The sequence below is a fragment of the Cajanus cajan genome, chromosome 6, assembly GCF_000230855.2.
Source record: "Cajanus cajan strain Asha chromosome 6, NIPB_CcT2T_4, whole genome shotgun sequence".
In the NCBI taxonomy this organism is placed as follows: Eukaryota; Viridiplantae; Streptophyta; class Magnoliopsida; order Fabales; family Fabaceae; genus Cajanus; species Cajanus cajan.
This window is the reverse complement of record NC_138522.1, coordinates 64,753,645-64,770,345: the sequence shown is the minus strand read 5'-3', so window position 1 is coordinate 64,770,345 and position 16,701 is coordinate 64,753,645. Positions and strand designations below refer to the sequence as shown.

Sequence of the window (16,701 nt, the reverse complement as noted above, 5' to 3'; positions counted from 1 at the left end):
AAGTTATAAAAATTAGACTATTTTAAAAACTAATTATATGAATAATCAATTGTTGCTATAATTGATTATAATTTAAATAAAATTTTGGTTGGATAATAATTATAAGTTTTAAATTTTCAGCTTTATAATAATAACTTATTTAAAAAAAAATTACAAATTTAAATCATTGTCTCAAACACATATTTTATATTTTAAAAAACAGATTTAAAAAAAACAACTTAAATTGGATATTATAATCTAGAGAGATTTGCACTGATCTCTTCTTAGGTTTCTAAAATGACATACATCTCTTTTAATTTTTAAGTACATATTAACTTTTATTTATTTATTTATCTAAATGGTACTTATAACTTTTTATATATACGATAATACCATTTATACATTAATAAAAGAGAATAAATTATTAATAAAAATATTAACAATTGAATAAGATTTACCCAATTTTAACTCTCAAATTATATATTAAATATCATGTGAATTGTAAGCTAAAAAATATATTAACTTCAAAGAACAATTTTAAAAAATGAACTAAGAAATAATTATTTTTAAAATAAAATAATAATAAAAAATTTATAAAAAAGACAAAATATTATATATAATTGATCAGATATGTATTAATTTTTTTATATTTTTTTTCCTTCTCTCACTTTAATCCATAACTTTAATTATTTTAAAAGAAGTGAGTAAATTATAAAAATCAGACAAAAACATTGTTATTTAAACAGAGATAAGGAGGTGGATGGAATTTTCCCTATAATGTATCCCAAATACTGTCTAAATATATTTATTTTTATTTAACATTTTATTTATAAAATAGTAAAAGGGTGAAGAGCATTTAACTTTCAAACGCTGTTGTAGCTGTTTTGTTTTGGCTCAAAATCTAAAACAAACGGGTCGGTGGTGCCGCGACCAGCGAGTACTGTGTGTGTGAAAACCCTGCCTTCACCATGAAGCTCGTCAGGTCTCACTTCTTCATTCACATTCCGCTTTCCTTTGTTTTTTTTTGTTACTCTTTTTCTTTCAATTGAGGCTAAAATGCGTCTAAAACTCGAACAGGTTTCTCATGAAGTTGAACAACGAAACTGTATCGATCGAGCTTAAGAACGGTACAGTTGTTCACGGCACCATTACAGGTACACTTCTCTATTCCGCTCTTTATGAATTGTTTTGCTTGTCACCTCCTGATTTTGTTGCTGCTTTTGTTAAACCCTAGTTTTGCTCCAAGCTTAAACCTCTATGTTGTGATTTAGCTTTAAATCATTCGGTTTTCACCTCCTGGTTGTTTTTTCAATTCCTAAACCGAATGGAAAGTTTCATTGCATCCTCTAATCGTCACCCCAGAATTTGATTTTTTTTTTTTTTTTTTTACTTTTGTTTTGTGTCTTTTGTGAACTTGATTGCAATTGTTCTGTTTTTGTGCATAGCATTCAACTGATAGATTTCTCACATTTCATTTACATAAGATGAGATCTCAGTTTTATAGATGCCATTCTCTTAATAATTTAGAAAGAGGTGAAGAAGAAGCAGTTTTGTTCTCTGCATAAAATTCTACTCATTATTTTACAAGGTTAAATCACGTTTTCAATTTCCATAGTAAATGACTGTAATTGTGCCTGTGATGCTATATGTGACAGTGTGACACCCCCACCCAATAGTGCATATTAAATATCAATGTAATTGAGGCATGTGGACGTGGATCAATTCTAATGAAATCTGTTGGATCTTTTTAATAATTTCATTTTATGTTATCAAGTGGCTGTGTTGTTAATGGAGGTAGGTTTATCATAATCGACAGTCTCTTATCCCAAGAAGAAAAAGTCATAGTCATGTATTACTTGCAAACCATTACTGGCAATGCTAAAAAAACGATCCATTTTTTAAAATCATATTTTTCCATTCAACTTTTTTGTAACTTCTGTTAGTTTTCAACTGTGGTACACGACTTCTTTACTTGTAGTTCCTTTGTTAACAACTTTGTGTTTTGTCAAAGTGAATAGCTGAAAACCCTGTCCTGTTCTAATAGACAATGCGATGGGGACTCTCTCATTGGCATAGGTTAACTGCATAAGTAATATAATATGGAATTTGAACTTTGAAATATCTCTAATCTATCTGCACATATACTTGCTACAGGATAGGTTTTTTTTTTTTTTCCTTTTCTTGTGGCTTTTCTTTGGTGGTCTGCCATGGACTTTTTCAAGGAGTTGCCATTCCTGATTTCTGACATGATAGAGAGATTAAACAGCTTCCTGTATTCACGAGTTTTTTTCATGTTTAACTTGTTCTTTTCACTTTTATACCTACATAACGAATGTTATGTTTCTTGTGTTTTTATTTTGAACAATGTCCTGTCCTCTAAGAAGTACACTTCTAGATGGTAGCCGTATCATGTCATTAGTCGTAACTGCGTCAGATTTGTGTCCATGTCAGACGTGTCCCTGTCGGATACTACCCAAACACTTTCAATACTTCTAGTTGCATTTTTATAATTTTTCTACTTGTATTTTTAAGTTTTTTTATCCAATACTGCTTCAAATACTACATTGATTAGATAATTTTAACATTAATGTGTCATTTTCTTTTTAAAATATTAATTCTCTCTTGTAATTTTAAAATTTTATTTTATGTTGATTTTTGTGTAATTTTTTTTATGTTGTATTAGATCCATGTCATGTCCTATAATTTTTTAAGTTTGTTGTATTCCTGTCATATTTGTGTTGCGGGTCGTATCCACGGTTATTTTGCCTTTCCTCTTATTTATACATGCCCTCGTTTCTCCTCTATAAATTTCATTATAATATCTGGCATAATAAAGCAACTAATTACTGTTTAAACTCTAAACTTGGAACTGTAGGAAGATGTCTGTTGCTTATGACATTTTAGTAAGAGGCATTTTGAACACTGGATACCAGATTCCTATCTTATTAGGCAAAACTATTCTAATTTTGTTAAATGGCACCGTGACAGTTATCAACTTGGTCTCTGGAACACGTTTGCATAATGATGTAGTTTAGAATAGCCATACTGCATCAGCATCATTTTGAAGCCTGTCCTCTTTGCTTGTTCCATTCTATGATACACAACCCCTGTGTAGCCTTACCTCTTACCTTGGCCAAACTTGGAAGAAATACACCATTCTCCCTCATTTTCAATTAAATTTAAACCCCCTGCAGTCTCTTTTGCGGAATTTTCTTCTGAACATACTTCTGGATTTAGTTTTTTTTTTTTTTTTTTTTTTTGTAGACTAAGGTATTCCCTAACCGAAAGCTAAAGATTAATGTCTTGTTGTATTGAGATTCATTTAAGGGTTTCAACAAATGTTGTTCTACACACACATTAGAGATTAAACCTTTGACTACACGCTTAAAGCCTAAGGGACAAGATTATCTACTAACCATGTGACACTTTGTTAGTTTTGGATTTAGTTTGACTTATTTACATATATAGAAAATACAAAACCTTATAAATATATTACATCTGTTGTCTTTAGTTGCCTTAAATTTTAGAATGTCTGCGGTGCAGGTGTGTCCCTTAGCTCATGAATAAGTAGCCAACTCAACAGAGTCAATAACTTCCTGTTACCATTGTTTTTTATGATGAATTGAAATCGGACATGCTTCACAAGCATAATGAATCCTTGTATTATAATTGGGCAACATATTAATAATTTTATTTCCAAAGTCCAAACAAAAAATTTAGCATCAAGGAATTTCACTTTCCTTTTCTATTGAATACATATATGCTCATGTCTAACAAAGAGTTTTGCCATTTTGTGTCTTTGGGCCTTACTTGGGATGGTGTGATAAATGTTTTGTAGCTTTAATTGTACTAATCAATGGGCTTGTTGTCATACTACAGGTGTTGACATCAGTATGAATACACATTTGAAAACAGTTAAACTAACTCTGAAAGGGAAAAACGCAGTTACTTTGGATCATCTCAGCGTGAGAGGCAACAACATTCGTTGTTATATCCTTCCTGACAGCTTGAATCTTGAGACTTTACTGGTTGAAGAGACTCCTAGGATCAAGCCTAAGAAGCCAACTGCTGGTACTGTATATTATTTGACTGTCACTAGAATATTTTCAGAGGCCCATCCATTATTGTCAGGTTGACTTTTATGTTGGGATTTCTGATTTTAAAACTCTTGATTTTATTTGCAGGGAAGCCTTTGGGACGAGGACGGGGGAGAGGACGTGGACGCGGGCGTGGTCGTGGTGGTGGCCGATAAGTTGCGCATCACAAAATTGTGGCATTTGGTTGTACCTTTACTGTAGGGAAATTTTCTGAGCAGTTTTAAAGACGTTGTAGTAGTGCGGTTGTTAGCTAAGTAGTTATGCAGACTCTGTTGATGTTGTTATTTTCTTGCATAATTGTAGAAGTGCTTTGAAGGTCTAGTGTATAATTCCTTCCTGCTGACTAATTGCCTTATACCTCTCGACCGAAAGAAAGAAACTGCTTATAGTTTGTAGTTCTATTTTACGGGACAGGGTGAAATTATAGGAATTACTAATGATAGCCTTTAATGTAGTGATGGTTGTGTTAATTGAAGACTTTTTCAAATACTGGGTATTAAACTTTTCTACTTTTTTAAGAGGGATAAAGAAAACCATACAAGTTACTTAGATTTGATTTTACAGTCAATATTTCAACATTAATGCAATATCTGGTATAGTTTTTGAAACCAACCGGAGTACCTGAACCAACTGATAGATCAGGATACTAAAACGGACATCGAGGTATTACGTAGTTTACAGAGTTTAGAAAACTATTTATATTACGATAAGTTTTGGACATTTGAATATTGATTAATTTTATGTTTATTCAACAGTGATATCTTATATTCTTATGTTGATAAATAAACAAGTGTAAAATAGTTATTCAATTTTGTCCCTTAATTTTCCTAGAAACGGAGCATGGTTTTCAAATGGAAAAAAGAGTAACAGAGGAGTTCAATTTTATGCTTGTCGAATTAAAATAAAACCTTAATTTGATGCTAGTTAATAGTATTTTTACATACAAATGAAGCATAATGAAATTATTTTGAATATTTTTTATTTATTATAAGAAATCATTTGAGGAGAAAAAATATACGCTGAGAATTTAAAGTTATTTTATAATTAAAATATATGGTAAGATTGTTAATTATGATAATAATAATCTTAAAAGTTGCATTAATTTTTTAATTAGTTAATAGCGTAATGTTTTTTTTTTATATTATTGAATGAAGTCATAATTTGAAATATGTATTTTAAAATACTTATTATAAAAGTTAATATTTTATTGTATCGGATAAGTTGAATTGATAGGGTATTGTGTTTTTTCTTTTAAATATTAAAAAAAATGGAATGGTTGTAATTAGATGTGAAAGAAGAATGAGGAAGTGGTGAAGATTGGTTTAAAAGAAGAAGAAGGTAAGGTTTGGGAAAATAGTGGTGTAGCAGAGTGAGAAGTGAGAAGAAGAGATGGGAAAGGCGAAAGAAGCAGTGGTGGTGGCGGGAGCCTTAGCGTTTGCGTGGCTGGCCATTGAGCTCGCTCTCAAACCCTTCCTTGGCAAGGCACGCTCTTCCATTGACAAGTCCGACCCTGCTCAAGACCCCGACGACGACGCTCCTGCCGCCGCCGCCGATGAGGCCTGATTTCATCCTTCTTGTGCGATTCCTCTTTCCTATTTCCTCATTTCTCCTACTCTTTATTTTGTATATTGTCTTCCCTTTATCGTCACATTTAAACTCATTTTCTTAGCTCCCCTTGTTGTTCATCATTTTCATGTTCTCAAAACCTAATAATCCAGGAACCGCACAAGATCCTCTATTACTAATTTTCCTCTTTATTTTAATTATTCACACATATATATATTAGAATTAGTTTTTTTTTTAAGCATGAAATTGCTACTAAGAATTTACGGTAAAATAATTTTCATTGGAAACCCTAATTATACATGGAATATATATATATATATATATATATATATATATATATTATATAGAAATTTAGATGAGTTGAATTCCAGGTTTTAGAATATAGGTATTTTGAGATTATTAACCAGTGAAGTCTTAACATTAGTAAGAATCAAACTATTTTTATTAATTAGACCAACCTTTATTGGTTAGAATAGATATTTTTCTTTTTTGACAAATAAATTTAGACTAAATTAGACATTATTAAGTCTCGTATAAAGGATTTCATGTATGATTAACTGTGATCAATTAATTATGTGGAGTGATCCCTTACCTATTAATTTTATAAATAAAAATATAATTGTATTCATTTTCCTCACTCATTGATATCACTGTACAATTTTGAGAAAATAGGCCCCCTGTAAATTGGTCTAGTTCACATTTTGGATTGGGCAAGCTTTATGCACCAGATCGAACCAATATGACTTTGGTAGTTTTGGAGAAAATGGTGACTCGATTGGTTTGATTAGATGATAGAAGTATTGGAATCATGATTACATTTATTTATTTATTTTTTAAAAAGTAGAAGTAGAATCCTCTCTGGTTGTTTGCCATCCAATCCTCGTAACATTCATGACTCGTAGGTTTCTAGTTTCTACCTCTCATTTGCCTTATCATCTCAATACCACTTGTCTTTCGTGGTCGCAACCCAACAAAGGGACCAAGACCAAGCATGTGACAAGAGGGAAACAAAGAGAATGTGAAGACAAAAATTATATACGAGGCGTGCATGTGCTTGCTAAAAAGACAAATGAAATAGAACAAATATATCGAGTGAGGATTAGGACCATTTCAATATTTTTTTTCTACATGAACTTTTACAAGAAAATAAAAATAAAAATAGAAAATGAGAATTTTTTTTATTAGTTATGGAGCCTATAAATTGCCTTTGGTCCAATGAGTTAACTTACAACTAAAATTAGTTATTCATGTTTGGCAAAACGAATATTTTGGCAAATATTAATAAAGTCAATAGGTACTTTATACTAATAATATGATTTTAAAAAATTAAAATGTCTAACACAAAAATCATAATTTTTGTTAACATCCAACCTTATTTTATTTTCAATTTATAGTTGAGTCAATTATATCATAACACATGTTTCATACAAAAGAAACCTATACGCAAGACTCTTTTTTGGGTACTTTGTGTGAAAGACTTTCTTACTATTGAGAACAACTGTTTAATATAATACTACAATATATACTATTTTACTTTTTAGTAGTTCGACCGATACGCCACTTGATTGAAATGATAATCCATTAATTTAGAATCCAAATTGAACTAAAAATTAGGCCCATTTTAAAATATGGACCATAACTTATCATTTTCCAACCTTTCATCTTATAATTTAGTATTTTCCAATTCAAACAAAGCATCTTACAATATTAAAAGATGTGGCCTCAATCGTATAATTTTAAAAGTGTTAATAACATTCTTCCATAACTTCTTTTAAGAAATATTATTGTTTTTTAATTACAATATTATTTATGAGATATTAACGGGATTGAGTCAAGTAAAAAAAAAGTCTCTCACAACAAGGTGAATTAAGATTCAAATTTCCATTAAAAGAGGAGTTTCCGATTAGTATCCGACTGTACCTCAACTAAAATTGTTTTTGAAAGAGAATACATGTAAAAAAAACTAACACAAAAACGTTATTAATAAGAATAATTAAGTAGTCAACTTGTTATCAGTGTAAATATTCATTGATTTTATTGACGATTAGTTTCTGTCAGACAATCAAACTCATCATTTTTAGTACAATCTTGCCTATATATATATTTCAAAAAATTCAAAACTAAAGTTTTGCTTGACAAAAATGTTTTTTTAATATATTTTCATGGTAATTTTTAATATTTTATAAATTAATTAATTATCATCTCAAGTAAAGTTATTAATTTTTGTGACAGAAGATAAAGTTATGAATTTTCTTATAAAAAAAATAAAATAATAAAAAATAATAAATATATATATATATATATTAAAAAGTGTGCTCAGAATATGTAGCACGGCCACGAAACTTCGAGAACTGGGCAATGGCACAGAAAATAGATATTTTCTTTATGATGAGACAAAAATATATTTTCAGCATATTTGGTAGATGGGATGGGCCCAAAAAACAAAGCATAAATAAACATATCCAAAATATCATCTCGCTTAAGTTTCTTTTCGGTATCTATAAATAGATAAAATAATTATATAAAAAAATAACCGATAAAATAAGTAAGTTTTAACTCTAAATTCTATTTCTTATAAAAGAATATTTAATTTCTAAAATAGATTGTTTTTTCTTTTTGGTTATACTATATATTTTAAAAAAAACTAAGTAACCATCTTAACTCTTAAGTATCACTTATTAATACTTATAATCATATAACATATAATGTTTTTTTAAAAATTAATTTTATAAAATAAATATATCTTTGCTTTAAAATAAAATTTTAAAGAGAAAAATAATTTTAAAATTTGAAAGGGTAAAGGTAAAATAAAAATTATAAAAACGTAAACCAATATTCATTTGTTTTATGACGATCAATAGAAAACAAACATTTCATGTCTGTATAAATTTTGTTTAAAAATAATATAAAATAATAAAATAATAAAATTTTAATATGTAAATCATCTAATGAGATAATATATAATTAAAAATAATAATAAAATAATCTTAAAAAAATAATGATTAAAAATGATTATAAAATTAGTGAGTAATTTTTATCGAAATAGTAAATTTTTTATTTTTTATATTACATTTTTTTCTTTTTATTTTAACGTTGAAAGATATAATAGTAAAAAAATAATATACAATAAAAAATATAAAAATCAGAAGGAAAGTATTTCTTTTATATATAGTATTGATTTAAAACAATAAATTTTATTCAAAACAAAACACTATCATTTTTAATTTTAAAGAATAAAATAAATTACACGATCAAAAATTCAAAACGAGAACTCAATTTATTTTTACATACAATAAAAAGAAGAAGAAGAAAAAAGTCTTATCGTTTTTTATTATTTAAGTAGATGACGTGGCAAAATTTGTGTGGTGGAGTGATGGGGCAGTTCAGAGCGTTGATGTGGGTGACGCGTAGTAAATCGCTACCCCCTCCGCTCACATCCCGTGTTTTCAAACCCAAACTCAATTCCTCTCTGTTTTCATCAATCCTTTTTTTTTTTTTTTTTTGGCTTCAAATCTTGCATTCTACTTTCACTTCTTCTCGCTGTTTCGCCATACTCATGCGCTTCCTCTGTTATTTGAGGTCACTACTCTCTATTCAATTTTATTGCCTTTTTTTTTAATATTTTTTTTGTTTCTACTTTCTATTTGTTATGCAGTTTGTGGATGTTTCACCTAAAGGGTTTTCATTATGCTTCAATTATGTGAAGCGCTGCAAGTCATTCATGTCAATTTTGTATTATGAATCAAGTGGTATAGTGTGTTTAATTATAATTGTAATTTTTGTAACCAACTCGTATTCTAGTTAATTGGATGCTTTTTTGGTCATTGGCATCGACTGAACACTACAGATTAGGATTTTTATTTTATTTTTTATTGGGTGTGAAATGAAATGGACTAACCTATTTGAGTTCACTATATGGGTTCTTCTTAGAGGTCTGCTTAGGATGTTTAAATCACAGATTATTGTTATGGAAACTTCCTCTTGTTATGTACAATGATTCGTGTGTGATTTCTAGTTTACGTTAATGTTGAAGCAACCCTTGTAGAGAGTGTTTCTAATAGCGTGTTTGCGTTTAGTGTTTGCGTTAGTGTTAGAAACGTGAAAAATCACGTTTAATCGGAAGCAATAAACAATAGCTTCTGCGTAAAATTATGTTAGACGTGGAGAGAGAATGTGTACAAACGTATTTCCAAACACACTATAAGTCGCTTACCTCTTGAGAGTTGAGTGCTGGATTTGTCGATATTACACTACTGGAATAGGTATGTGGTGCCAAGGGTGTTGTTTATTGAGAATTTGCTGCTTCTGCTGGTTACTATTGTTTTCTACTTAATTTGATAATAACCTTGGGATCGGGATAACCGCACCATTGTTGTTGGAGAGGCTAGGATGTTATGAACCTCACACCAAAATCCTGTACTTGTAATGTGGATTTCAAGACTCGTTCTTCAATAGGATCCTAAACATCTCACCACACTCTGCAGCCCCAATAGCTCTTTGACTAGTCCTTGGCGAACACTGCCATTTGAGTATTGCTGCTTGTTTGTGGCTGAGAGACATGATAAAAAACATTGATACTAATTAACAAGAACTTTGGGATAATTACACCGTTAAAGTTAGCCGTTGTTGGAGAGCTCAAGGCCCACCCAAGAACTCCATACTTCCAATGTGGATTCAGTCTCATTTCTTGCAGTTGGATCCCAGGTCCTAAAATCCCACCATGGTCTACAGCCCTAGTGCCCAAGTAGGTTGGCTGTGAAATAGCCCTTTGACTAGTCCCCTACAAATATTGCGATTCCAACGTCACCACCCGTGCTGCTTGTTTGTGCCTGAGAAACATGGTGAAAAACTTTGCTACCAATTTTTAAAAACCATAGAAGAACTGCATCACAAAAGCTATCCATTGTATTTCAACCTTCTAATTTGCAAATGAACTTTTTAGATTATCAAGGTTTTACTAATGTTTATTGCAACTTCCGAAAGTTCTGTAGATTCAACACTCTTCCTTAAGAAATCACTAAAATCAGAATTAGTGTATTCGTTATTTCAATTTGATGATTATTCTGTGTTGCTCCTTCCCCTTGCCAGCCTTTTGTCTGTGAATAGATATGTACTAGGTAGGTCTTAGAAATTACCTCGGAGATACCTATCATTGGTTATATTTTTCCTAGGGCTTTCAATGCAGGAGGAGCGCTAGTAATACATTCTCTACATTGGTTCAAATTTGTTGGAAACTACAAAATTATGAACGAGACTCATTAATATTAAGTGAAAGCCACGAAATTTTGTGGTTTTCAATACATTTCTGTCAATTGTAGAGTGTTCAAAAATATGTTGCTAGCGTTTCTCCTCAATGCATTAAACTTGCTCCTGGGTACAATCTAACTGTGTAAGTTTTTTTTTTTGTTCATATGAGGTTTTGGGATATTGTTGTAGAATATAAAAAACTATAGAATCCTTTGACAGTTGAATTTGAGTTTGAATTCTAATAGGGTCCTAGACTCTGAATTTAATTATGCTATCATTTCTGTATACTTTTCTCATATATATACAAATCCAGTTTCTATAGGTTCCATCAATTTTGGTTTTTTTTTTTTAATCTTTAAAATAGTCCTTTAGACAGCAACAAGAATTGGTTAGATGGGGTGTTTCATGTTTCTCATATTATTATATTGAAAGTAACTTAGTATTTATGAATGCATTTTCCCCTCTGTATCATAGTATTTGTTTGAAATGATAGAGCCCTAAACTGAGGAACAATGTATATTGGAATTTTGAAATGTGGTCTTCCTCCCTGTGTTTTATGGTTGTTTGGTTTTTATACCTCAAAATGTTGGAAACGATGTATACCATATGTCCATGCTCATGCTACTGTAATGCTTTGTTGTTGAACATCTAAAAATGAACTTGCCATTTTAAAGGTTGTTCATTTCAACAGAATGGGGTTTTATGCAATTATGTAACGTAACCATGAAACAAGCATAGCTTATTCATTGTTTTAGTCATAATAAAATTTTGGATTGAGATGTTATATACTTAGGCAGTTCAGATGAACTAAATTTTTATTGGTAGTCCTAGAGATCACATATGACACTACATATTTTTGTGTCGATCATGTTAGCAAAAGATTCTATGCCGCATTATTGACTAATTTCTGAAAACAAACTGTTTTGTCTTTATTGTGTTCAAAAGAATGAAAGTTTCTTCACTTGTTTTTTGATTCAAATAATGTTCACTTGACAGTCAAAGGATTTTCAGCTATCACCATGTCAGTTGCACCAGTTGAGAGTATCCCCTCATTAAGCAGCGATCTCTTCTATGATATATTTCGTCGAGTTGATGGTGCAACATTGGCTAGTGCAGCATGTACCTGTGCAGCATTGTGTTCCATCTCAAAAGAAGAGAGTTTGTGGGAGAACGTATGTTCATCTATGTGGCCTTCAACCAATAGAGAGGATGTCAAAAGTTTAATTTCTTCTGTTGGTGGATTCAGAAAGTTCTATGCAGATTGTTTTCCGCTTATTGTAAACAAGGAGGTCGTAGAGTATCAACAGAACAACTATCTTGAATATCTGGACAACTGGACTGAAGCTGAATATTATGGGGACATGAATGAATCTGAAAGCATCTCTCCATCAGATTTTGTTTCTATAGTAGATATTAGGTTCAAGGGGAAACCAATTTGTTCCAAAGTTCTCTGGGGAATTCCAAATGCAAATGGCTATGATGGTTGGTTCTATAACTGCCCTTTCCGGATTGATATTCTCACTTATGCAGATAGAGATGATAACAATGATGGAGTGGTTAACCTTTCTGTATCTGATGGTCTGCCTCCAATCGCATCCTTGGAGAGGGAAAGGAAAGACGGGAAACTGTGGCGGGAGCTTCGGGAAGGGCTCCAGCTCAGTTGGATTATAGTAAACAGGAAAATTAAACAAGCTGCAAATCTTGCTAGTTGGAGCCCTCTTGGTGGTCAAAGACATTGGCCAACAGATAAGGATTTTGTTATTCGCTTTGGATCAGTTCTACCTGCCAAGGAAATTCTTCCCTGTCAGGTAGTGGAATGTATCCTTATTATGAAGTTTAGAGTGGTTCACACAGAAGAAGACGGGGTTGAAACAACTCTTAAATTAACAGAGCTGAGCATGCAGTTGGAAGACATGGAAGGTGCCCATGTTAATGGAAGAAACAGTTTGCATATACTTAAGGAAGCACTTAGCAGCCGAAGGAGCAAAAATTATGGTGAAGTGCTTGAGTCTTGTCACATGTATTCAAAAGTACAGAATGAGTTGAAAGAGGAGAAGATGAGAAACGAAAGTAGGTTGGATAGACTTTGTATTTTAAGTGGCATTGCCGCGTTTATGACGTTCTGGTACTGCGTTTTGTGAAATGGTGGCACATAATCATTTAGTGGAATAAGCTAATTTGTTCTAACAAATGTTGGACCTTGGCGCGCACTCCCTTGTAAGATATGATTTTGCTTACCCTAATAAACAAATCAATAAACAGCAGCGCGCTTGGCTCTATGATCATTGTACAAATTCAGCTCAACTAGGAATATTGTTTATGCGCAGGTATTTTTAAATTAAGATATGCATGCTACCTTTAAGATTAATTTATTAACTTTGTTTAATCTTCGATTTTTCTTACGACGGTGTGGGTGTGGCCCTAGTGCCCTAAGAGTGCGTTTCTTTAGTTTTAGTTTCGTATTTGTTATTGGTGCATGTTTGTTTTAGTTTAATATAAAATAAAAAAAACTTTTATTAAAAGTTTCATTAAAAAATAAAAAAGTTTTTCTAAAGTAAGCAGAATTAAACAAAGTTAATGATAATACTCTGCAAGTCGAAAATCAGTGCAGGGGCTGCATCCCTAATTCAATGGTCTAGATTTATGAAACTCGGATAATTTTTTTTTACCAACTCCCCCTGCAATTCTGTATTATTCTGCAGGGTCGATGATGCTAAAGCCACAAAAAATGGCATTTTTAGTAACAATAAAAGAAAAATAATGAAAAATAATTTATATTATTTTTTAAAGCGTCATTTATATTATACAATATTTTTTTAATTATTTATATTTTTCTTAAAGTATTAAAATATAATTTATGAATAAATATAAAATATTTTATTAAAATAGATTAAAAAAAAATAAGAAAAACTAAACATATTTTTATTGAAAAAATAATTACAAATTTTCTTGTTGAGAATATTTTTTATTTATACAAAATAGATTGAGATGAAAAAATTATTAGAGTAAGAAATTACCTTGCATGAACACAAAACTATGATGTGAGCCATTTTAAACAGTAGTAATAGATTTCCATGATCGTTTTCAACCAAGAAAAAAAAAGCAGTTTATACATATAATTTATGATAAATCAGATTTATTTATATCTTATGAGCTTTTGTATTTCCGTTTTTATCTTGTTATAAACACAAACAAATTGTAACGACCCGGCAGGTCACCACACTTATAACTGCAGTACACCGTAAATACTAGACAGAATAGAACGAGTATATAAATATAGGATCTAGAATATAAATATATACAAATGTTTCAACCCGACTAGAGTTAGGGCGTACAATATAAAATACAATCCAAAATAGCCAGATAGTGGCTTAAAGTCCAAAACATCAGCCAGTTAAGACTCCCCGTCCTCTGCCAGCTATAAGTTTGCTCCTATCACAAATCTAGCCCTGCTCTGCTCCCATACAAGTATGATCATCGCAGTTCAAACACATGGAAACAACAAGGGTAAGCTAGTATAAAAAGAACAAGATATAGGGAAATTTTTAAGTAATAACAGCAATTACAACCATCAACAATTCATTAATAAACATCCTGTCAGTTATTACCACACAGTTTATCAATACACACAAAATGCGTCGTCACGCATATCACCTCGGAGATCTCCTACAACACCTCAGCCTTTCGGCCTACAACATCCAAAAGCAACACACAGTGCAACACAACTGTTTAGCTCAGCATATCAACTTACAACAATATACAACTAATACAGCTCAACATATCAATTTACAACACAACACTACTCAGCAACATACAACACAACTCAACTCATCATCATACAACACAACTTAACTTGTCAACATACAACACAACTCAACATCATCAACTTCATTATCTACTAGTCACCCCATCATATTCATTTCAACTCAACTTAGCATATAGTAAAATTCCACCTCCGCGCCCGGCGCACTCATGGTTGCGCCCGGCGCACTCATGGTTGCGCCCGGCGCAGCACAACCAGAGAGCACCAGGGATCAACACGCCCGGCGTAATACCTATTGCACCCGGCGTGAGGGAAGGCAGAGACCTCACAAGATCTCACACGCCCGGCATAATACCTATTGCGCCTGGCGTGAGGGAAGGCAGAGACCTCACAAGATCTCACACGCCCAGCGTACGAACTCGCGCCCAGCGCCGGGTATGCAGAGACTTTCTCCAAGTCTCACGCTCGGCGCAATATAAATTGCACCTAGCGCCACCTCTGGCAGAGACTCCCATGGAGTCTCCACGCCCGGCGAGATAAAGCCAAGCCCGGCGCCACACCAGAACCTCAAAACTTGAGTCATCCACTGATATCGCGCTCGGCACGGTTCCACCACGCCCAGCGAAGACCATCCAGAGACGCACAAACAAATACTATAATTATTTAATGAATTAATTATCATGTCACTATTAAAAATAAATATATTTAAAGATATAATTAGTTGTTAATATAAAATTAATGTACGTATAATTAACTTTTATTTATTTACAGTACCATTTTGAGGTTCGTGCACGTAGCCTTGAGTCTTGATAAGCATTTAATTGGGTGGATTTTTTATTGCTTTTAAAAAAAAATCTCTGTATCTGTCACTGAAACTTAACAGTATAATTTGGGTGTATTTAATAAATAATAATAAATAAAAAAAAGTAGAGGCACATAAACATAAAACATGTCGGTGGTAGAAAGAAAAGATGTTAAATCTGAGGTCAACAACTGTCTCTACTTCTGATTCATATTTGAGAAATGTTTTGTCTACTAACACTTTTCTCTTTTCTCTCCTCTTCGCATTTCGCAATGGACTCCTCTTTACTAACGGAGACTTGAAGCTTCACGAAACTAACCAAAGCACCGTGTTTCTGACAATATGCAACCAAAAAGACGATGGCCAAATTAAAAGGCATTTTTGGCCTACAATTCTTCCATTTTTATTTATAATCTCAAATAAATTGTTTCTTTTTAACTTCTTTTTTTATAATACTCAATTATCTAATTTATCCTTATTATGAAATATATTTTTTCAACTCTATTTATAACATTAACGAGACTCTTACTATTTCAACTATTTGCTACATCTACAAATTTTTAATTTTAAAAATTATATAATATTTTAATTTATTAATTTAAATTGACAGATAATTATAAAAATATTTTATATGTAGATTTAAATCTATATAATAAAATATTATAATTTTTATTTTTTTTTTATAAAAAATTGATACTTCATTTCATTATAAACAAATAATCATAAAAATATTTTATATGTTAATTTGAATTTATATAATAATATATTATATGATTTTTAAGTTTTTTAAAAATTTATAAACTTAATTAATACATTAAAAATTTTCAATTAAACAATTATATAATTAAAATTTGATTTAAAATATAAATTATTGAATGAAGTATGTATTAAGACTTATTTTTAAAGTAAATTGATACACAAACATATATATAAGAATGGACCAACTTATTTTAAGAGTAAGTCTACCTGAACTTACTTCACTTAATAACTTTTATTTTATATCAAATTTTAATGATCTTGAATTAAAAAATTTAATACATAGATCAAGATTGTAAATTTTTTAAAAAGTTAAAAAATTATTTGATATTTCGTTTCTTAAATTTAAATCAACATATAAAATATTTTTATAATTATCTATCAATTTAAATTAATAAAATGGAGTATCAAATAGTTTTTAAATCTTTAAAAATTTACAAATTTTTAATTTATGTATTAAAATTTTTTAATTTAACAATTAAATTGTTCAA

At 30.9% G+C, this 16,701-nt stretch overlaps 3 protein-coding genes across 4 annotated transcripts; all 3 read left to right on the top strand.

Moving 5' to 3' along the window:
- Positions 1 to 803: 803 nt before the first annotated feature.
- On the top strand, positions 804 to 5,821 carry LOC109817853 (small nuclear ribonucleoprotein SmD1a). 2 transcript variants are annotated; one of them, XM_083059334.1, is made up of 4 exons: positions 804 to 961; positions 1,057 to 1,133; positions 3,925 to 4,050; positions 4,164 to 5,821. In XM_083059334.1, the coding sequence occupies exons 1-4, from the start codon at positions 948 to 950 to the stop codon at positions 4,229 to 4,231; spliced, it is 285 nt and encodes a 94-aa protein (XP_082915460.1). In that variant the 5' UTR covers positions 804 to 947; the 3' UTR covers positions 4,232 to 5,821. The 2 variants fall into 2 exon arrangements, with proteins under 2 accessions (XP_082915460.1, XP_020238790.1); XM_020383201.3 differs by having other exon boundaries at positions 805 to 961; positions 3,859 to 4,050.
- On the top strand, positions 5,368 to 5,821 carry LOC109817856 (outer envelope membrane protein 7). The gene has a single exon (XM_083059335.1). It carries the CDS (start codon positions 5,466 to 5,468, stop codon positions 5,637 to 5,639), a length of 174 nt encoding a protein of 57 aa, XP_082915461.1. The 5' UTR covers positions 5,368 to 5,465; the 3' UTR covers positions 5,640 to 5,821.
- A 3,239-nt stretch (positions 5,822 to 9,060) lies between these two features.
- LOC109817858 (F-box protein At2g27310) lies at positions 9,061 to 13,257 on the top strand. The gene is made up of 2 exons (XM_020383206.3): positions 9,061 to 9,221; positions 11,886 to 13,257. Exon 2 carries the CDS (start codon positions 11,909 to 11,911, stop codon positions 13,028 to 13,030), a length of 1,122 nt encoding a protein of 373 aa, XP_020238795.2. The 5' UTR covers positions 9,061 to 9,221; positions 11,886 to 11,908; the 3' UTR covers positions 13,031 to 13,257.
- The last annotated feature ends 3,444 nt before the right edge of the window (positions 13,258 to 16,701 follow it).